Raw genomic sequence first — 23,769 nt, forward strand, 5'->3', positions numbered from 1 at the left:
TGTTCTACTAAAACTATGCTTTTGTAGCATGTTAACCCCTTAACTCCCACCTGAACCGAGCACATTTTCTCCAGTTTGGCTTTACCCCAATCCAAAAGCTTCTGGAAAAAAGGTGTGAAAATAGCAACAAAACTGAGACGAAAACAATGATGGAAATGTGAGAAAAAAGGGACAAAAAATTCATGAAAAAGTGGGAAAAATGTCACAAAAATGTCACAAGAAATTGACCAAAATAATGCCATAAAAGTTACAAAAATGAGTTGAATGTCCAATAAAAAAATGATGGAAAGAAAATGTGATGACGTGAGGAAAAAGATCCTCTCGGTTCAGACGGGAGTTAAGAGGTTAATTGCATAGATTGAATTAAATGCAAAGGTAAGCCAAAAAAGAAAATAAAGTAACTTTTATTATTTGCAGTTATATGTTTCACGCTTGCCGTGTTTGGCCCGCGACCCACAGGCACTTTTTCATTTTGGCCCTCGGAGACAAGAAGTTTGGGCAGCCCTGCACATTTGACCTCACGGTTATTGTGACCAAAATGCTCACGGTTTTCGGTTTTATTGCGGTTGATTTTTGAATGCGTTTGTTTACAGTAGAGCCTCCTCGTCTCTCACCTGTTAAATCTCCGATGGCGCTGAGGCCACGCCCATCGGGGATTTATTATTGCGCGTCTCTGATTGGTTGAATTAATGATATTTGGTGACGTTTTTATACCATCTCATAGCACCATTGGTCAGATCGCGTGGGCTGTTCCTCCCGCCCCGAGCACAAAACTACACATTTATGAGGCTGTTACAGCGGTTACAGCTCAGACACACTGACACCTCCTTCACCTCCGCCCTAGTCTCGCCAACCAGACTCCGCCTCTTTACAGAAGAGGGTCTGGCAACACTCGCGCTTTCAAAGGAAGTGACGCAGCGATATGGAGCCGACCGACCAATCAGAGCAGCTCCTGAACGGGCGTCACCTTGTTGCACCTTTGTTTTGTAGTTTTTAATGCTCTGGTTTGCTTGTGTTCTTCAGTGTTTCTGACATAAACGACAGAAGTCATTTCCTGAACTCCGTGTGGCAGGAGCGCCATTGTTAACGTCCGAATGATACAACTTTCTTGTGGCTGTTTCTGTCGTCACATCTGCTCTGTTCTCATTGGCTGCTGCGCTTCAGTTGTCCCACATTAGTCCCGCCTCCAGCAGTAGCTTTTCTACGACAGGGTCCCCAGACTAGACTCCTGTTTATTAATGAATAAACATCGGAGATTAGTCTGGATCTCCCTCCAGTGTAAAAAACACCTGTACACTGCAAAAAGTAATTTACTAGTTTATTAGTTTAGATGTCTCAATTTGAGCACAATAATCCAAATTTTAGTTGTTTTGACTGTTAAGATTTAGTTGGGCATTTGTCCTGGATTATTTCACTTGTTCTGAGATGTTTCTGACTCGTTTCGATACATTTCGTCCTTATTTCAGGTCATTTTCTTTGCCAATGGGGAAAGAAAATCGGTCTTATCTCATTGGCAGTTTTACTTTCTTATTTCAAGCGAGATTTACCCTAGAACTGGTCTGAAATGTCCTCAAACAAGCAAAGCAAACCAGGAAAAGTGTCTAAATGAGTGAAAACCGCTCAAAACAAGAAACATTTCCTCAATTCAAGTCATTGAAATTTGACAAAAAATGACAAAAATATGACAAAAAAATGATAAAAAAAATGACAAAAAATTGATTAAAAAATGACAAAAAACGGACAAAAAAATAAAAAAAATGACAAAAAAATGACAAAAAATCTGATGAAAAAATGACAAAAATTTGATTAAAAAATGGACAAAAAAACTAGAAAAAAATACAAAAAATGACTAAAAAATGACAAAAATTTGATTAAAAAATGACCAAAAAATGACAAAAATTTGATTAAAAAATGACAAAAAAATGACAAAAATCTGACAAAAAAATGACAAAAATTTGATTAAAAAATGGACAAAAAAACGACAAAAAACTAGAAAAAAATACAAAAAATGACTAAAAAATGACAAAAATTTGATTAAAAAATGACCAAAAAATGACAAAAATTTGATTAAAAAATGACGAAAAAATGACAAAATCTGAAAAAAAATACAAAAAATGACAAAAAAATGACAAAAATGTGATTAAAAAATGACAAAAATTTGATTAAAAAATGACAAACAAATGACAAATAACTGAAAAAAAAAATACAAAAAATGACAAAAAAATGACAAAAATCTGACAAAAAAATGACAAAAATTTGATTAAAAAATGACCAAAAAATGACAAAAATTTGATTAAAAAATGACAAAAAAATGACAAAAATCTGACAAAAAAATGACAAAAATTTGATTAAAAAATGGACAAAAAAACGACAAAAAACTAGAAAAAAATACAAAAAATGACTAAAAAATGACAAAAATTTGATTAAAAAATGACCAAAAAATGACAAAAATTTGATTAAAAAATGACGAAAAAATGACAAAATCTGAAAAAAAATACAAAAAATGACAAAAAAATGACAAAAATGTGATTAAAAAATGACAAAAATTTGATTAAAAAATGACAAACAAATGACAAATAACTGAAAAAAAAAATACAAAAAATGACAAAAAAATGACAAAAATCTGACAAAAAAATGACAAAAATTTGATTAAAAAATGGACGAAAAAATGACAAAAAAATACAAAAAATGACAAAAAGTTAAGAAGTTGTTGTGCATTTGTCCTGGATTATTTCACTTGTTCTGAGATGTTTCTGACTCGTTTCGATACATTTCGTCCTTATTTCAGGTCATTTTCTTTGCCAATGGGGAAAGAAAATTGGTCTTATCTCATTGGCAGTTTTACTTTCTTATTTCAAGTGAGATTTACCCTAGAACTGGTCTGAAATGTCCTCAAACAAGCAAAGCAAACTCGGTCCGATCAGGGAAAGTGTCTGAATGAGTGAAAACCGCTCAAAACAAGAAACATTTCCTCAATTCAAGTCATTGAAATTTGACAAAAAATGACAAAAATATGACAAAAAAATGATAAAAAAATGACAAAAAATTGATTAAAAAATGACAAAAAACGGACAAAAAAATAAAAAAAATGACAAAAAAATGACAAAAAATCTGATGAAAAAATGACAAAAATTTGATTAAAAAATGGACAAAAAAACTAGAAAAAACTAGAAAAAAATACAAAAAATGACTAAAAAATGACAAAAATTTGATTAAAAAATGACCAAAAAATGACAAAAATTTGATTAAAAAATGACGAAAAAATGACAAAATCTGAAAAAAAATACAAAAAATGACAAAAAAATGACAAAAATGTGATTAAAAAATGACAAAAATTTGATTAAAAAATGACAAAAAAATGACAAAAAACTGAAAAAAAAAAATACAAAAAATGACAAAAAAATGACAAAAATCTGACAAAAAAATGACAAAAATTTGATTAAAAAATGGACGAAAAAATGACAAAAAAATACAAAAAATGACAAAAAGTTAAGAAGTTGTTGTGCATTTGTCCTGGATTATTTCACTTGTTCTGAGATGTTTCTGACTCGTTTCGATACATTTCGTCCTTATTTCAGGTCATTTTCTTTGCCAATGGGGAAAGAAAATTGGTCTTATCTCATTGGCAGTTTTACTTTCTTATTTCAAGTGAGATTTACCCTAGAACTGGTCTGAAATGTCCTCAAACAAGCAAAGCAAACTCGGTCCGATCAGGGAAAGTGTCTGAATGAGTGAAAACCGCTCAAAAACAAGAAACATTTCCTCAATTCAAGTCATTGAAATTTGACAAAAAATGACAAAAATATGACAAAAAAATGAAGAAAAAATGACAAAAAATTGATTAAAAAATGACAAAAAACGGACTAAAAAATAAAAAAATGACAAAAAAATGACAAAAATTTGATTAAAAAATGACGAAAAAATGACAAAAAACTGAAGAAAAAAAATACAAAAAATGACAAAAAAATGACAAAAATTTGATTAAAAAATGGACGAAAAAATGACAAAAAAATACAAAAAATGACAAAAAGTTAAGAAGTTGTTGGGCATTTGTCCTGGATTATTTCACTTGTTCTGAGATGTTTCTGACTCGTTTCGATACATTTCGTCCTTATTTCAGGTCATTTTCTTTGCCAATGGGGAAAGAAAATTGGTCTTATCCCATTGGTCGTTTTACTTTCTTATTTCAAGCGAGATTTACCCTAGAACTGGTCTGAAATGTCCTCAAACAAGCAAAGCAAACTCGGTCCGATCAGGAAAATTGTCTAAATGAGTGAAAACCGCTCAAAACAAGAAACATTTCCTCAATTCAAGTCATTGAAATTTGACAAAAAATGACAAAAATATGACAAAAAAATAAAAAACAAAAACAAAAAAAATGACAAAAAATGACAAAAAATCTGATAAAAAAATGACAAAAATTTGATTAAAAAATGGATGAAAAAACGACAAAAAACTGAAAAAAAATACAAAAAATGACAAAAAAATGACAAAAATTTGATTAAAAAATGACCAAAAAATGACAAAAATTTGATTCAAAAATGACGAAAAAATGACAAAAAACTGAAAAAAAAAATACTAAAAATGACAAAAATTTGATTAAAAAATGGACGAAAAAATGACAAAAATTTGATTAAAAAATGACAAAAAAATGACAAAAAACTGAAAAAAAAAATACAAAAAATGACAAAAAAATTGATTAAAAAATGACTAAAAAATGACAAAAATTTGATTAAAAAATGACAAAAAAATGACAAAAAAATGAAGAAAAAAAATACAAAAAATGACAAAAAAATGACAAAAATCTGACAAAAAAATGACAAAAATTTGATTAAAAAATGGACGAAAAAATTACAAAAAAATACAAAAAATGACAAAAAGTTATGAAGTTCTTGGGCTTTTGTCCTGGATTATTCCACTTGTTCTGAGATGTTTCTGACTCGTTTCGATACATTTCGTCCTTATTTCAGGTCATTTTCTTTGCCAATGGGGAAAGAAAAACGGTCTTGTCTCATTGGCAGTTTTACTTTCTTATTTCAAGCGAGATTTACCCTAGAACTGGTCTGAAATGTCCTCAAACAAGCAAAGCAAACTCGGTCCGATCAGGAAAAGTGTCTAAATGAGTGAAAACCGCTCAAAACAAGAAACATTTCCTCAATTCAAGTCATTTAAACCAATGCTTGATATTTACTTTTTGTAGTGTGATAAAACAGTCATGATTTTGCTCAACTTAAAACTCTTTATTTTATTTGTAAAATGGATGGACGTGTGAATGAGTGAAAACCGACAAAGAAAGAAACATTTCCTCGTTTAAAGCCGATGTTTGATTCTGACTCTGTCGTTTCTGAAGCCGAGGACGAGATTAAACATGATTAGAATAAATGTTCTGATGCAAAACTAAACTATGAAAACTAAAATATGTTTTCGAAGCTAAGACTCCCTCTGCCGATATATCGGACCGATATTTGAGTATCTTGCAATCTCAGCTATCGGCCGATCCCAGGCACTGAAAAGGCCGATAAAGAGAGCTATGTTTGATTTTCTTTGGAAAGAGCCTCCACCACATCACGTATCGAGGAGTTTCTGTTGTTCATGTTTTATGTTTTGTCCTTGAGCGTAGAGTTTAACACAGCGCCCCCTGGATGTGGTTCTGTCTCTGCAGCCGTGGACGAACAGAACGCTCTGGGGCCGGACCAGGAGCTGCAGGACGACTCGGGCCTCGCTCTGAGCCCCGCCCCCGAGCAGGACGAGGACGACCAGCTGTCCCTGCAGTACAGCTGCAAGCCCCGCCCCCACCGCCGAGGTCAGTGGCTAAGCCCCGCCCCCGCAGGAATCAGAAGGAGAAGGTGTTTTGAGATGATTGTGTTGTTTGTTGACAGTGAGTAAAACCCCGTGTGAGAAGCTCATCAGTAAAGGAGGGACAGGAAGTGTGTCTCTGGGCAGCTCCGCATCACTTCCTGTCCACAGCAGAGACTTCCTTCCCCTGGGCTCCAAACTCCTGTATCAAGGTCTCACCACACTTCTGCTTTTATATGTAAATAAACAAAACAATGATGGAGTCTGTTCATTTAACGACCCCTCAGTCCAAAGACTCTCCCTCATTATGAAACATTCATGAACTTCACCAAAGTAGACACTCAAACCACACAAAGGCCATCCTTATGAAGCTGCTGTTGAACATCAGACCTGCTCACCGCTGTATAAATGTGATACCTTCTCCACGCCTGTGCATAATTACCTGGAAACGGGACATCCTGTGGCTCACGGGGAGAGGATTTACAAACGCAGACGTCTCAGATATAATATAATAGGGCTGCTCGATTATTGAAAAAATAATTATCACGATTATTTTTGTCATAATTGAAATCACGATTATTCAAACGATTATTTGTTGCCTTTAAAAAAATCCAGCAAAAAAGTGACAAAAATCCAGCAAAAAAGTGACAAAAATCCAGCAAAAAAGTGACAAAAATCCATCAAAAAAAGTGACAAAAATCCATCAAAAAAGTGACAAAAATCCAGCAAAAAAATGACAAAAATCCATCAAAAAAGTGACAAAAATCCATCAAAAAAGTGACAAAAAATCCATCAAAAAAAGACAAAAATCCAGCAAAAAAGTGACAAAAATCCATCAAAAAAAGACAAAAATCCAGCAAAAAAGTGACAAAAATCCAGCAAAAAAATGATAAAAATCCAGCAAAAAAATGACAAAAATCCAGCAAAAAAGTGACAAAAATCCAGCAAAAAAAAAGACAAAAATCCAGCAAAAAAAAGGCAAAAATCCATCAAAAAAATGACAAAAATCCATCAAAAAAATGACAAAAATCCATCAAAAAAATGACAAAAATCCATCAAAAAAGTGACAAAAATCCAGCAAAAAAAGACAAAAATCCATAAAAAAAAAGACAAAAATCCAGCAAAAAAGTGACAAAAATCCATCAAAAAAGTGACAAAAATCCATCAAAAAAGTGACAAAAATCCAGCAAAAAAAGACAAAAATCCAGCAAAAAAAGACAAAAATCCATCAAAAAAAGACAAAAATCCATCAAAAAAAAGACAAAAATCCAGCAAAAAAGTGACAAAAATCCATCAAAAAAGTGACAAAAATCCATCAAAAAAGTGACAAAAATCCATCAAAAAAGTGACAAAAATCCATCAAAAAAGTGACAAAAATCCATCAAAAAAGTGACAAAAATCCAGCAAAAAAAGACAAAAATCCATTAAAAAAAAGACAAAAATCCAGCAAAAAAGTGACAAAAATCCATCAAAAAAGTGACAAAAATCCATCAAAAAAAGTGACAAAAATCAGCAAAAAAAGACAAAAATCCATAAAAAAAAGACAAAAATCCAGCAAAAAAAGACAAAAATCCATCAAAAAAAAGACAAAAATCCATCAAAAAAAAGACAAAAATCCAGCAAAAAAGTGACAAAAATCCATCAAAAAAGTGACAAAAATCCATCAAAAAAGTGACAAAAATCCATCAAAAAAGTGACAAAAATCCATCAAAAAATGACAAAAATCCATCAAAAAAATGACAAAAATCCATCAAAAAAATGACAAAAATCCAGCAAAAAAATGACAAAAATCCAGCAAAAAAGTGACAAAAATCCAGCAAAAAAATGATAAAAATCCAGCAAAAAAATGACAAAAATCCAGCAAAAAAGTGACAAAAATCCAGCAAAAAAAAGGACAAAAATCCAGCAAAAAAAAGGCAAAAATCCATCAAAAAAATGACAAAAATCCATCAAAAAAAAGGCAAAAATCCATCAAAAAAATGACAAAAATCCAGCAAAAAAGTGACAAAAATCCAGCAAAAAAAGACAAAAATCCATAAAAAAAAGACAAAAATCCAGCAAAAAAAGACAAAAATCCAGCAAAAAAAGACAAAAATCCATCAAAAAAAAGACAAAAATCCATCAAAAAAAAGACAAAAATCCAGCAAAAAAGTGACAAAAATCCATCAAAAAAGTGACAAAAATCCATCAAAAAAGTGACAAAAATCCATCAAAAAAGTGACAAAAATCCATCAAAAAAGTGACAAAAATCCATCAAAAAAGTGACAAAAATCCAGCAAAAAAGTGACAAAAATCCATCAAAAAAGTGACAAAAATCCATCAAAAAAGTGACAAAAATCCAGCAAAAAAAGACAAAAATCCATAAAAAAAAGACAAAAATCCAGCAAAAAAAGACAAAAATCCAGCAAAAAAGACAAAAATCCATCAAAAAAAAGACAAAAATCCATCAAAAAAAAGACAAAAATCCAGCAAAAAAGTGACAAAAATCCATCAAAAAAGTGACAAAAATCCATCAAAAAAGTGACAAAAATCCATCAAAAAAGTGACAAAAATCCATCAAAAAAGTGACAAAAATCCATCAAAAAATGACAAAAATCCATCAAAAAAAGACAAAAATCCATTAAAAAAATTACAAAAATCCAGCAGAAAAAAGACAAAAATCCATTAAAAAAAGTGACAAAAATCCAAAAATTAAAAATTAAAAAAAAAAAAAAAATTAAAAAAAAAGAAAAATGAAATTGTTTCTTTTTTTTTTTGAAAAAAAAAATTATAATCGATTTTTTGCGATTATGCTAATTTTGTAATCGTTTACTGTTGTAATCGAAATCGTAATCGAATTTCGATTAATTGCACAGCCCTATAATATAATAAAGATGAGACTCATTCAGCCTGTTCATGGTGAAGGTCCTGAGTCCTGTGTGAACCTTAATGGCCGCTCTGACTCCTCCTACAGCCTGTTCCTTTAAAGGGCAAAAAGGCGGGAAGCCCTGCACTCAGGGGGCGGAGCCTCTACAGGCTCTGGAGCCGGTCAATATAATGAAAATGCTTCCAATTTTTGGGCTGATAAACAAAAACCAGCGTGGTTAAAAACATTTCTCCTCCCCACGGCGTGGTCACATGGGTCACATGGGTCACATGGGTCACATGGGTCACATGGGTCACTTGGGTCACATGGGTCACATGGGTCACTTGGGTCACTTGGGTCACATGGGTCACATGGGTAATAGCGATTTTTAGAAAAACTGTTTGGAGCCAGACTTTTACCCGTTCTTGGGACGTTTGAAGTCCCATTATAATCAATGATTTCAAGTGTCTCCTGGAGTCTCCCCCGGCCACCAGGGGGCGGTGTTACAGCTCTGTCTCTCCCCTCTGGCAGCAGGAGGGGGTTCAGGCCTCAGTGGGTCTCTATCCAGCGGCTCCGTCATCAGTCGCCTGTTGGTGAACACGGACCCCTTCAGCTGTGACCCCGACAACCTGTGAGTGTTATTAACGTGTTATTAACGTGTTGTTAACGTGTTTTTAACGTGTTATTAACGTGTTGTTAACGTGTACCTCCGGGTTTGTTCCTGCAGAGACTGTTACACAGAGAAGTGCGTCATGAACAATTACTTCGGGATCGGCCTCGACGCCAAAATCTCCCTGGACTTTAACAACAAGAGAGACGAGCACCCGGAGAAGTGCAGGTACAGGGGGCGCTATAGAGGCGAGCACCCGGAGAAGTGCAGGTACAGGGGGCGCTGTAGAGACCAGCAGGTACAGGGGGTAGGGCTGCTCGATTATTGAAAAAATAATAATCACGATTATTTTTGTCATAATTGAAATCACGATTATTCAAACGATTATTTGTTGCCTTTAAAAAAATCCAGCAAAAAGTGACAAAAATCCAGCAAAAAAAGTGACAAAAATCCATCAAAAAAAAGACAAAAATCCATCAAAAAAGTGACAAAAATCCAGCAAAAAAGTGACAAAAATCCAGCAAAAAAGTGACAAAAATCCAGCAAAAAAAAGACAAAAATCCATCAAAAAAAATGACAAAAATCCATCAAAAAAATGACAAAAATCCATCAAAAAAATGACAAAAATCCATCAAAAAAATGACAAAAATCCATCAAAAAAATGACAAAAATCCAGCAAAAAAAGACAAAAATCCATCAAAAAAATGACTAAAATCCAGCAAAAAAAAGACAAAAATCCAGCAAAAAAATGACAAAAATCCATCAAAAAAAAGACAAAAATCCATCAAAAAAAGACAATAATCCAGCAAAAACAAGACAAAAATCCATCAAAAAAATGACAAAAATCCATCAAAAAAATGACAAAAATCCATCAAAAAAATGACAAAAATCCATCAAAAAAATGACAAAAATCCATCAAAAAAAAGACAAAAATCCATCAAAAAAATGACAAAAATCCAGCAAAAAAAGACAAAAATCCATCAAAAACATGACAAAAATCCATCAAAAAAAAGACAAAAATCCATCAAAAAAATGACAAAAATCCATCAAAAAAATGACAAAAATCCAGCAAAAAAAGACAAAAATCCATCAAAAAAATGACAAAAATCCATCAAAAAAAAGACAAAAATCCATCAAAAAAAAGACAAAAATCCATCAAAAAAATGACAAAAATCCATCAAAAAAAAGACAAAAATCCATCAAAAAAAAAGACAAAAATCCAGCAAAAAAATGACAAAAATCAAAAAATTTAAAATTAGAAAAAAATTTGAAAAAAAAAAAAAATGGCAAAAAAAAGAGACCAGCAGGTACAGGGGCGCTATAGAGACGAGCAGGTACAGGGGGCGCTATAGAGACCAGCAGGTACAGGGGGCGCTATAGAGACCAGCAGGTACAGGGGGCGCTATAGAGACGAGCAGGTACAGGGGGCGCTATAGAGACCAGCAGGTACAGGGGGCGCTATAGAGACCAGCAGGTACAGGGGGCGCTATAGAGACCAGCAGGTACAGGGGGCGCTATAGAGACCAGCAGGTACAGGGGGCGCTATAGAGACCAGCCGGTACAGGGGGCGCTGTAGAGGCCAGCAGGTACAGGGGGCGCTATAGAGACCAGCAGGTACAGGGGGCGCTATAGAGACCAGCAGGTACAGGGGGCGCTATAGAGACCAGCAGGTACAGGGGGCGCTATAGAGACCAGCAGGTACAGGGGGCGCTGTAGAGACCAGCAGGTACAGGGGGCGCTGTAGAGACCAGCAGGTACAGGGGGCGCTATAGAGACCAGCAGGTACAGGGGGCGCTGTAGAGACCAGCAGGTACAGGGGGCGCTATAGAGACCAGCAGGTACAGGGGGCGCTATAGAGACCAGCAGGTACAGGGGGCGCTATAGAGACCAGCAGGTACAGGGGGCGCTGTAGAGGCCAGCAGGTACAGGGGGCGCTGTAGAGGCCAGCAGGTACAGGAGGCGCTATAGAGACCAGCAGGTACAGGGGGCGCTATAGAGACCAGCAGGTACAGGGGGCGCTATAGAGACCAGCAGGTACAGGGGGCGCTATAGAGGCCAGCAGGTACAGGGGGCGCTGTAGAGGCCAGCAGGTACAGGGGGCGCTATAGAGACCAGCAGGTACAGGGGGCGCTATAGAGGCCAGCAGGTACAGGGGGCGCTATAGAGACCAGCAGGTACAGGGGGCGCTATAGAGGCCAGCAGGTACAGGGGGCGCTATAGAGACCAGCAGGTACAGGGGGCGCTATAGAGACCAGCAGGTACAGGTGTATCAAGTGTGAGCTTGTGTTTGTGTTTGTGCAGGAGCCGCACCAAGAACATGATGTGGTACGGAGTGTTAGGAACCAAAGAGCTGCTGCACAGAACCTACAAGAACCTGGAGCAGAGGGTCCTGCTGGAGGTACAGACCTATGGTGGTCCCTGAGTGGTCCTGGGGTGGTTCTTGGGTGGTCCTCGGGTGGTCCCTGAGTGGTCCCGGGGTGGTCCCGGGGTGGTTCTTGGGTGGTCCCGGGTTGGTCCCGGAGTGGTCCTGGGGTGGTCCCGGGGTGGTCCCTGAGTTGTCCCTGAGTTGTCCTCGGGTGGTCCCGGGGTGGTCCTCGGGTGGTCCCTGATTGGTCCCTGAGTTGTCCTCGGGTGGTCCCGGGGTGGTCCTCGGGTGGTCCCGGGGTGGTCCTCGGGTGGTCCCGGGGTGGTCCTCGGGTGGTCCTGGGGTGGTCCCTGATTGGTCCCGGGGTGGTCCTGGGGTGGTCCCTGATTGGTCCTGGGGTGGTCCCTGAGTGGTCCTGGGGTGGTCCCTGAGTGGTCCTGGGGTGGTCCTGGGGTGGTCCCGCGGTGGTCCTGGGGTGGTCCCGGAGTGGTCCTGGGGTGGTCCCGCGGTGGTCCTGGGGTGGTCCCGGGGTGGTCCCTGAGTGGTCCTGGGGTGGACCCGGAGTGGTCCTGGGGTGGTCCTGGGGTGGTCCTCGGGTGGTCCTGGGGTGGTCCCGCGGTGGTCCTGGGGTGGTCCCGGGGTGGTCCCTGAGTGGTCCTGGGGTGGTCCCGCGGTGGTCCTGGGGTGGTCCTGGGGTGGTCCTTGGGTGGTCCTCGGGTGGTCCTGGGGTGGTCCCGCGGTGGTCCTGGGGTGGTCCCGGAGTGGTCTTGGGGTGGTCCCGCGGTGGTCCTGGGGTGGTCCTGGGGTGGTCCTGGGGTGGTCCCTGAGTGGTCCCGGGGTGGTCCTCGGGTGGTCCCTGAGTGGTCCCGGGGTGGTCCTGGGGTGGTCCTGGGGTGGTCCCTGAGTGGTCCTGGGGTGGTCCCGCGGTGGTCCTGGGGTGGTCCTGGGGTGGTCCTCGGGTGGTCCTGGGGTGGTCCCGCGGTGGTCCTGGGGTGGTCCCGCGGTGGTCCTGGGGTGGTCCTGGGGTGGTCCCGCGGTGGTCCTGGGGTGGTCCCGGAGTGGTCTCTGAGTGGTCCTCGGGTGGTCCCTGAGTGGTCCCTGAGTGGTCCCGGGGTGGTCCCTGAGTGGTCCCGGGGTGGTCCCTGAGTGGTCCCGGGGTGGTTCTGGGGTGGTCCCTGAGTGGTCCCGGGGTGGTCCCTGAGTGGTCCCGGGGTGGTCCCTGAGTGGTCCCTGAGTGGTCCCGGGGTGGTTCTTGGGTGGTCCCTGAGTGGTCCCTGAGTGGTCCCGGGGTGGTTCTTGGGTGGTCCCTGAGTGGTCCCTGAGTGGTCCCTGAGTGGTTCTTGGGTGGTCCTGGGGTGGTTCTTGGGTGGTCCCGCGGTGGTCCTCAGGTAACAGTTTGAGTGTCCTCTGACTCTCTCCTCAGTGCGACGGGCGGCCCATCCCTCTGCCGTCGCTGCAGGGCATCGCGGTCCTCAACATCCCCAGCTACGCCGGAGGAACCAACTTCTGGGGCGGCACCAAAGAGGACCAGGTCAGCGCCGGACCCCGGGTTCTCCTGTGAGGTTCTCCGGGTTCTCCTGCCCCCCGAGCCTTGACCTTTACCTTCTGTTCCAGACGTTCACGGCGCCGTCCTTCGATGACAAGGTCCTGGAGGTGGTGGCCGTGTTCGGGTCGATGCACGTGGCCGTGTCGCGGGTCATCAACCTGCAGCACCACAGGATCGCCCAGGTAGGTCCTCCTGTGGGTCAGATGCCCTCCCTGTGGCTCAGATGCCCTCCCTGTGGGTCAGATGCCCTCCCTGTGGGTCAGGTGCCCTCCCTGTGGGTCAGATGCCCTCCCTCACCTGCTGCTGCTGCTGTGGTTTCAGTGCCGGACGGTGAAGATCTCGATCCTGGGCGATGAGGGCGTCCCGGTGCAGGTGGACGGGGAGGCCTGGGTCCAACCTCCAGGATTCATCCGTATCCTGCACAAGAACCGCACGCAGACCCTCACCAGGGACCGGGTAAGGACTAAACACCCTTCAGACCAGGGACAAAGTAAGGACTAAACACCCTCAGACCAGGGACAAAGTAAGGACTAAACACTTATTTGTTGCCTTTAAAAAAATCCAGCAAAAAGTGACAAAAATCCATCAAAAAAAAGACAAAAATCCATCAAAAAAAGACAAAAATCCAGCTAAAAAAAGACAAAAATCCAGCAAAAAAAAGACAAAAATCCAGCAAAAAAAAGACAAAAATCCAGCAAAAAAAGACAAAAATCCATTAAAAAAATCCATTGTACAAAAAAAAAAATCCATCAAAAAAATGACAAAAATCCATCAAAAAAATGACAAAAATCCATCAAAAAAATGACAAAAATCCATCAAAAAAATGACAAAAATCCATCCAAAAAATGACAAAAATCCAGCAAAAAAAAGACAAAAATCCATCAAAAAATGACAAAAATCCATCAAAAAAATGTCAAAAATCCATCAAAAAAAAGACAAAAATCCATTAAAAAAAACACAAAAATCCATCTAAAAAAAGACAAAAATCCATCAAAAAAAGACAAAAATCCATTAAAAAAAACACAAAAATCCATCCAAAAAAAGACAAAAATCCATCAAAAAAAAGACAAAAATCCATCAAAAAAAAGACAAAAATCCATCAAAAAAAAAGACAAAAATCCATCAAAAAAAAGACAAAAATCCATCAAAAAAAAGACAAAAATCCATCAAAAAAAAAGACAAAAATCCATCAAAAAAAGACAAAAATCCATAAAAAAAAGACAAAAATCCATCCAAAAAAATGACAAAAATCCATCAAAAAAATGACAAAAATCCATCAAAGAAATGACAAAAATCCATCAAAAAAATGACAAAAATCCATCAAAAAAAGACAAAAATCCAGCAAAAAAAAGACAAAAATCCATTAAAAAAAAGACAAAAATCCATCAAGTAAGGACTAAACACCCCTCAGACCAGAGACAAAGTAAGGACTAAACACCCTCAGACCAGGGACAAAGTAAGGACTAAACACCCTCAGACCAGAGACAAAGTAAGGACTAAACACCCTCAGACCAAGGACAAAGTAAGGACTAAACACCCTCAGACCAAAGACAAAGTAAGGACTAAACACCCTCAGACCAGGGACAAAGTAAGGACTAAACACCCTCAGACCAGGGACAAAGTAAGGACTAAACACCCTCAGACCAGGGACAAAGTAAGGACTAAACACCCTCAGACCAGAGACAAAGTAAGGACTAAACACCCTCAGACCAGGGACAAAGTAAGGACTAAACACCCTCAGACCAGAGACAAAGTAAGGACTAAACACCCTCAGACCAGGGACAAAGTAAGGACTAAACACCCCTCAGACCAGGGACAAAGTAAGGACTAAACACCCTCAGACCAGAGACAAAGTAAGGACTAAACACCCTCAGACCAGAGACAAAGTAAGGACTAAACACCCTCAGACCAGGGACAAAGTAAGGACTAAACACCCTCAGACCAGAGACAAAGTAAGGGCTAAACACCCTCAGACCAGGGACAAAGTAAGGACTAAACACCCTCAGACCAGGGACAAAGTAAGGACTAAACACCCTCAGACCAGAGACAAAGTAAGGACTAAACACCCTCAGACCAGAGACAAAGTAAGGACTAAACACCCTCAGACAAGGGACAAAGTAAGGACTAAACACCCCTCAGACCAGAGACAAAGTAAGGACTAAACACCCTTCAGACCAGGGACCGGGTAAGGACTAAACCCCCTCAGACCAGGGACAAAGTAAGGACTAAACACTTATTTGTTGCCTTTAAAAAAATCCAGCAAAAAGTGACAAAAATCCATCAAAAAAAGTGACAAAAATCCATTAAAAAAAGACAAAAATCCAGCAAAAAAAGACAAAAATCCATCAAAAAAATGACAAAAATCCATCAAAAAAATGACAAAAATCCATCAAAAAAATGACAAAAATCCATCCAAAAAATGACAAAAATCCAGCAAAAAAAAGACAAAAATCCAGCAAAAAAAAGACAAAAATCCAGCAAAAAAAGACAAAAATCCATAAAAAAAAGACAAAAATCCATTAAAAAAAGACAAAAATCCAGCAAAAAAAGACAAAAATCCATTAAAAAAATCCATTGTACAAAAAAAAAAAATCCATCCAAAAAATGACAAAAATCCATCCAAAAAATGACAAAAATCCATCAAAAAAAAGACAAAAATCCATCAAAAAAAAGACAAAAATCCATCAAAAAAAAGACAAAAATCCATCAACAAAAGACAAAAATCCATTAAAAAAAACACAAAAATCCATCAAAAAAAAGACAAAAATCCATCAAAAAAAAAGACAAAAATCCATCAAAAAAAAAGACAAAAATCCATTAAAAAAAAGACAAAAATCCATCAAGTAAGGACTAAACACCCTCAGACCAGGGACAAAGTAAGGACTAAACACCCTCAGACCAGAGACAAAGTAAGGACTAAACACTCTCAGACCAGAGACAAAGTAAGGACTAAACACCCTCAGACCAGAGACAAAGTAGGGACTAAACACCCTCAGACCAGGGACAAAGTAAGGACTAAACACCCTCAGACCAGGGACAAAGTAAGGACTAAACACCCTCAGACCAGGGACAAAGTAAGGACTAAACACCCTCAGACCAGAGACAAAGTAAGGACTAAACACCCTCAGACCAGGGACAAAGTAAGGACTAAACACCCTCAGACCAGGGACAAAGTAAGGACTAAACACCCTCAGACCAGAGACAAAGTAAGGACTAAACACCCTCAGACCAGGGACAAAGTAAGGACTAAACACCCTCAGACCAGAGACAAAGTAAGGACTAAACACCCTCAGACCAGGCACAAAGTAAGGACTAAACACCCTCAGACCAGGGACAAAGTAAGGACTAAACACCCTCAGACCAGGGACAAAGTAAGGACTAAACACCCTCAGACCAGAGACAAAGTAAGGACTAAACACCCTCAGACCAGGGACAAAGTAAGAACTAAACACCCTCAGACCAGGGACAAAGTAAGGACTAAACACCCTCAGACCAGGGACAAAGTAAGAACTAAACACCCTCAGACCAGGGACAAAGTAAGGACTAAACACCCTCAGACCAGGGACAAAGTAAGGACTAAACACCCTCAGACCAGGGACAAAGTAAGGACTAAACCTCTCAGACCAGGGACAAAGTAAGGACTAAACACCCTCAGACCAGAGACAAAGTAAGGACTAAACACCCTCAGACCAGGGACAAAGTAAGGACTAAACACCTCAGACCAGGGACAAAGTAAGGACTAAACACCCTCAGACCAGAGACAAAGTAAGGACTAAACACCCTCAGACCAGGGACAAAGTAAGGACTAAACACTCTCAGACCAGGGACAAAGTAAGGACTAAACACCCTCAGACCAGGGACAAAGTAAGGACTAAACACCCTCAGACCAGAGACAAAGTAAGGACTAAACACCCTCAGACCAGAGACAAAGTAAGGACTAAACACCCTCAGACCAGGGACAAAGTAAGGACTAAACACCTCAGACCAGGGACAAAGTAAGGACTAAACACCCTCAGACCAGAGACAAAGTAAGGACTAAACACCCTCAGACCAGGGACAAAGTAAGGACTAAACACTCTCAGACCAGGGACAAAGTAAGGACTAAACACCCTCAGACCAGGGACAAAGTAAGGACTAAACACCCTCAGACCAGAGACAAAGTAAGGACTAAACACTCTCAGACCAGGGACAAAGTAAGGACTAAACACTCTCAGACCAGGGACAAAGTAAGGACTAAACACCCTCAGACCAGGGACAAAGTAAGGACTAAACACCCTCAGACCAGAGACAAAGTAAGGACTAAACACCCTCAGACCAGAGACAAAGTAAGGACTAAACACCCTCAGACCAGGGACAAAGTAAGGACTAAACACCCTCAGACCAGGGACAAAGTAAGGACTAAACACCCTCAGACCAGAGACAAAGTAAGGACTAAACACCCTCAGACCAGGGACAAAGTAAGGACTAAACACCCCTCAGACCAGGGACAAAGTAAGGACTAAACACTTATTTGTTGCCTTTAAAAAAATCCATCAAAAAAAGTGACAAAAATCCAGCAAAAAAAGTGACAAAAATCCATCAAAAAAAAGACAAAAATCCATCAAAAAAAAAAAAAAATCCATCAAAAAAATGACAAAAATCCATCAAAAAAATGACAAAAATCCATCAAAAAAATGACAAAAATCCATCAAAAAAAAGACAAAAATCCATCAAAAAAATGACAAAAATCCATCAAAAAAAGACAAAAATCCAGCAAAAAAAAGACAAAAATCCATTAAAAAAAAGACAAAAATCCATCAAAAAAAAGACAAAAATCCATCAAAAAAAGACAAAAATCCAGCAAAAAAAAGACAAAAATCCATCAAAAAAAAAGACAAAAATCCATTAAAAAAAAGACAAAAATCCATCAAAAAAAGACAAAAATCCATCAAAAAAAGACAAAAATCCAGCAAAAAAAAGACAAAAATCCATCAAAAAAAAAGACAAAAATCCATTAAAAAAAAGACAAAAATCCATCAAAAAAAGACAAAAATCCATCAAAAAAGACAAAAATCCATCAAAAAAAAAGACAAAAATCCATCAAAAAAATGACAAAAATCCATTAAAAAAAAGACAAAAATCCATTAAAAAAAAGACAAAAATCCATCAAAAAAAGACAAAAATCCAGCAAAAAAAGACAAAAATCCATTAAAAAAAAGACAAAAATCCATTAAAAAAAAGACAAAAATCCATCAAAAAAAGACAAAAATCCATCAAAAAAAAGACAAAAATCCATCAAAAAAAAGACAAAAATCCATTAAAAAAAAGACAAAAATCCATCAAAAAAAGACAAAAATCCATCAAAAAAGACAAAAATCCATCAAAAAAAAAGACAAAAATCCATCAAAAAAAGACAAAAATCCATTAAAAAAATCCATTGTACAAAAAAAAAAATCCATCAAAAAAATGACAAAAATCCATCAAAAAAATGACAAAAATCCATCAAAAAAATGACAAAAATCCATCAAAAAAATGACAAAAATCCATTAAAAAAAAGACAAAAATCCATCAAGTAAGGACTAAACACCCTCAGACCAGAGACAAAGTAAGGACTAAACACCCTCAGACCAGAGACAAAGTAAGGACTAAACACCCTCAGACCAGGGACAAAGTAAGGACTAAACACCCTCAGACCAGAGACAAAGTAAGGACTAAACACCCTCAGACCAGGGACAAAGTAAGGACTAAACACCTCAGACCAGGGACAAAGTAAGGACTAAACACCCTCAGACCAGAGACAAAGTAAGGACTAAACACCCTCAGACCAGGGACAAAGTAAGGACTAAACACTCTCAGACCAGGGACAAAGTAAGGACTAAACACCCTCAGACCAGGGACAAAGTAAGGACTAAACACCCTCAGACCAGAGACAAAGTAAGGACTAAACACCCTCAGACCAGAGACAAAGTAAGGACTAAACACCCTCAGACCAGGGACAAAGTAAGGACTAAACACCTCAGACCAGGGACAAAGTAAGGACTAAACACCCTCAGACCAGAGACAAAGTAAGGACTAAACACCCTCAGACCAGGGACAAAGTAAGGACTAAACACTCTCAGACCAGGGACAAAGTAAGGACTAAACACCCTCAGACCAGGGACAAAGTAAGGACTAAACACCCTCAGACCAGAGACAAAGTAAGGACTAAACACTCTCAGACCAGGGACAAAGTAAGGACTAAACACTCTCAGACCAGGGACAAAGTAAGGACTAAACACCCTCAGACCAGGGACAAAGTAAGGACTAAACACCCTCAGACCAGAGACAAAGTAAGGACTAAACACCCTCAGACCAGAGACAAAGTAAGGACTAAACACCCTCAGACCAGGGACAAAGTAAGGACTAAACACCCTCAGACCAGGGACAAAGTAAGGACTAAACACCCTCAGACCAGAGACAAAGTAAGGACTAAACACCCTCAGACCAGGGACAAAGTAAGGACTAAACACCCCTCAGACCAGGGACAAAGTAAGGACTAAACACTTATTTGTTGCCTTTAAAAAAATCCATCAAAAAAAGTGACAAAAATCCAGCAAAAAAAGTGACAAAAATCCATCAAAAAAAAGACAAAAATCCATCAAAAAAAAAAAAAAATCCATCAAAAAAATGACAAAAATCCATCAAAAAAATGACAAAAATCCATCAAAAAAATGACAAAAATCCATCAAAAAAAAGACAAAAATCCATCAAAAAAATGACAAAAATCCATCAAAAAAAGACAAAAATCCAGCAAAAAAAAGACAAAAATCCATTAAAAAAAAGACAAAAATCCATCAAAAAAAAGACAAAAATCCATCAAAAAAAGACAAAAATCCAGCAAAAAAAAGACAAAAATCCATCAAAAAAAAAGACAAAAATCCATTAAAAAAAAGACAAAAATCCATCAAAAAAAGACAAAAATCCATCAAAAAAAGACAAAAATCCAGCAAAAAAAAGACAAAAATCCATCAAAAAAAAAGACAAAAATCCATTAAAAAAAAGACAAAAATCCATCAAAAAAAGACAAAAATCCATCAAAAAAGACAAAAATCCATCAAAAAAAAAGACAAAAATCCATCAAAAAAATGACAAAAATCCATTAAAAAAAAGACAAAAATCCATTAAAAAAAAGACAAAAATCCATCAAAAAAAGACAAAAATCCAGCAAAAAAAGACAAAAATCCATTAAAAAAAAGACAAAAATCCATTAAAAAAAAGACAAAAATCCATCAAAAAAAGACAAAAATCCATCAAAAAAAAGACAAAAATCCATCAAAAAAAAGACAAAAATCCATTAAAAAAAAGACAAAAATCCATCAAAAAAAGACAAAAATCCATCAAAAAAGACAAAAATCCATCAAAAAAAAAGACAAAAATCCATCAAAAAAAGACAAAAATCCATTAAAAAAATCCATTGTACAAAAAAAAAAATCCATCAAAAAAATGACAAAAATCCATCAAAAAAATGACAAAAATCCATCAAAAAAATGACAAAAATCCATCAAAAAAATGACAAAAATCCATTAAAAAAAAGACAAAAATCCATCAAGTAAGGACTAAACACCCTCAGACCAGAGACAAAGTAAGGACTAAACACCCTCAGACCAGAGACAAAGTAAGGACTAAACACCCCTCAGACCAGGGACAAAGTAAGGACTAAACACCCTCAGACCAGAGACAAAGTAAGGACTAAACACCCTCAGACCAGGGACAAAGTAAGGACTAAACACCCTCAGACCAGGGACAAAGTAAGGACTAAACACCCTCAGACCAGAGACAAAGTAAGGACTAAACACCCTCAGACCAGGGACAAAGTAAGGACTAAACACCCTCAGACCAGAGACAAAGTAAGGACTAAACACCCTCAGACCAGGCACAAAGTAAGGACTAAACACCCTCAGACCAGGGACAAAGTAAGGACTAAACACCCTCAGACCAGGGACAAAGTAAGGACTAAACACCCTCAGACCAGAGACAAAGTAAGGACTAAACACCCCTCAGACCAGGGACAAAGTAAGGACTAAACACCCTCAGACCAAGGACAAAGTAAGGACTAAACACCCTCAGACCAAGGACAAAGTAAGGACTAAACACCCTCAGACCAGAGACAAAGTAAGGACTAAACACCCTCAGACCAGAGACAAAGTAAGGACTAAACACCCTCAGACCAGGCACAAAGTAAGGACTAAACACCCTCAGACCAGGGACAAAGTAAGGACTAAACACCCTCAGACCAGAGACAAAGTAAGGACTAAACACCCTCAGACCAGGGACAAAGTAAGGACTAAACACCCTCAGACCAGGGACAAAGTAAGGACTAAACACCCTCAGACCAGGGACAAAGTAAGGACTAAACACCCTCAGACCAGGGACAAAGTAAGGACTAAACACCCTCAGACCAGAGACAAAGTAAGGACTAAACACCCTCAGACCAAGGACAAAGTAAGGACTAAACACCCTCAGACCAGAGACAAAGTAAGGACTAAACACCCTCAGACCAGGGACAAAGTAAGGACTAAACACCCTCAGACCAGAGACAAAGTAAGGACTAAACACCCTCAGACCAGGGACAAAGTAAGGACTAAACACCCTCAGACCAGGGACAAAGTAAGAACTAAACACCCTCAGACCAGGGACAAAGTAAGGACTAAACACCCTCAGACCAGGGACAAAGTAAGGACTAAACACCCTCAGACCAGGGACAAAGTAAGGACTAAACCTCTCAGACCAGGGACAAAGTAAGGACTAAACACCCTCAGACCAGAGACAAAGTAAGGACTAAACACCCTCAGACCAGGGACAAAGTAAGGACTAAACACCTCAGACCAGGGACAAAGTAAGGACTAAACACCCTCAGAGCAGGGACAAAGTAAGGACTAAACACCCTCAGACCAGGGACAAAGTAAGGACTAAACACCCTCAGACCAGGGACAAAGTAAGGACTAAACACCCTCAGAGCAGGGACTGTCCGTGCTCCAGATTGACACGCGTGTGATGGTGCGTGTTCATATTATCACGCGTGTGTGTGTGCGTGTTCATATTGACACGCGTGTTGCAGGCCTTCGAGAACACGCTGAAGTCCTGGGAGGACAAACAGAGGTGTGATTTCCCGCGGCCTCAGACTCTGGGTCAGACGGAGGTTCTTTCTGAGGACGAGGCGTCGCTCATCAGCGAGTTCGGACAGACGGCCGGAGCGCTGATCCACAGGTCAGAGCGCCCCCTGTGACACGTGTGTGCGTGTTCATATCAACACGCGTGTTCTTATTAACACGTGTGTGCAGTATCCGGGAGGTGGCGCAGCTGCACAGTCGGATGGAGCAGGAGTTGGCTCACGCCGTCAACGCCTCGTCTAAAGCCATGGACGTGGTTTATAACGACTGCAGGAGCCCCGGGGTGAGTCTGAGCCTCACCCACCCACCTCACCCTCACCTCAACCTCACCCACCTCAACCTCACCCACCTCAACCTCACCCACCTCACCTCACCTCTCTAAGGTCTGGTTCCCGCGGCAGGATCACCGACTTTAGCTCCGTTTCTCACTCATCTCATCAGTCCTGATCTGGTTTAGCTCCGTGGCTTGGCCTTGAAGGGAAAGTGCTGACGTCGTAGCTGAGATCAGGTCCAGCTGCTTCAAACTCTCGTTCACAAATGTTTTATTCACTAGCTTTACTTTGTCTCAGCATTAGTTCAGTAATGATGGTTCATAAACATCCAGGCTCTGAGGTGCCTTCACTGACCCCCCTCTCTCTCTGTGATTCCAGGCTCTGTGGTGCCTTCACTGACCTCTCTCTCTCTCTGTGATTCCAGGCTCTGTGCTGCCTTCACTGACCCCTCTCTCTCTGTGATTCCAGGCTCTGAGGTGCCTTCACTGACCTCTCTCTGTGATTCCAGGCTCTGAGGCGCCTTCACTGACCCCCCTCTCTCTCTCTGTGATTCCAGGCTCTGTGCTGCCTTCACTGACCCCTCTCTCTCTCTGTGATTCCAGGCTCTGTGGTGCCTTCACTGACCTCTCTCTCTCTCTGTGATTCCAGGCTCTGTGCTGCCTTCACTGACCCCTCTCTCTCTGTGATTCCAGGCTCTGAGGTGCCTTCACTGACCTCTCTCTGTGATTCCAGGCTCTGAGGCGCCTTCACTGACCCCCCTCTCTCTCTCTGTGATTCCAGGCTCTGTGGTGCCTTCACTGACCCCTCTCTCTCTGTGATTCCAGGCTCTGTGGTGCCTTCACTGACCCCTCTCTCTCTCTGTGATTCCAGGCTCTGAGGCGCTCTGTGGTGCCTTCACTGACCCCTCTCTCTCTCTGTGATTCCAGGCTCTGTGGTGCCTTCACTGACCCCTCTCTCTCTGTGATTCCAGGCTCTGTGCTGCCTTCACTGACCCCTCTCTCTCTCTGTGATTCCAGGCTCTGTGTTGCCTTCACTGACCCCTCTCTCTCTCTGTAATTCCAGGCTCTGAGGCGCCTTCACTGACCTCTCTCTCTCTCTGTGATTCCAGGCTCTGTGCTGCCTTCACTGACCCCTCTCTCTCTCTGTAATTCCAGGCTCTGAGGCGCCTTCACTGACCTCTCTCTCTCTCTGTGATTCCAGGCTCTGT

At 39.9% G+C, this 23,769-nt stretch overlaps 1 protein-coding gene across 2 annotated transcripts in view; it reads left to right on the plus strand.

The window, feature by feature from the left end:
• Window positions 1-23,769, plus strand: part of dgkd (diacylglycerol kinase delta) — a 71,715-nt gene that overhangs the window by 40,012 nt on the left and 7,934 nt on the right. The window contains exons 16-25 of one of the 2 annotated variants that reach the window (XM_079569275.1): window positions 5,663-5,803; window positions 5,880-6,008; window positions 9,173-9,272; window positions 9,369-9,479; window positions 11,553-11,649; window positions 13,040-13,147; window positions 13,231-13,344; window positions 13,484-13,618; window positions 22,239-22,387; window positions 22,462-22,573. In XM_079569275.1, the coding sequence (XP_079425401.1) occupies window positions 5,663-5,803; window positions 5,880-6,008; window positions 9,173-9,272; window positions 9,369-9,479; window positions 11,553-11,649; window positions 13,040-13,147; window positions 13,231-13,344; window positions 13,484-13,618; window positions 22,239-22,387; window positions 22,462-22,573 (1,196 nt within the window). The remainder of the gene's footprint in view (window positions 1-5,662; window positions 5,804-5,879; window positions 6,009-9,172; window positions 9,273-9,368; window positions 9,480-11,552; window positions 11,650-13,039; window positions 13,148-13,230; window positions 13,345-13,483; window positions 13,619-22,238; window positions 22,388-22,461; window positions 22,574-23,769) is intronic. The other variant, XM_079569276.1, reaches the window with a different exon arrangement.

The sequence above is a fragment of the Gobius niger genome (assembly GCF_951799975.1).
Source record: "Gobius niger genome assembly, chromosome: 1".
In the NCBI taxonomy this organism is placed as follows: Eukaryota; Metazoa; Chordata; class Actinopteri; order Gobiiformes; family Gobiidae; genus Gobius; species Gobius niger.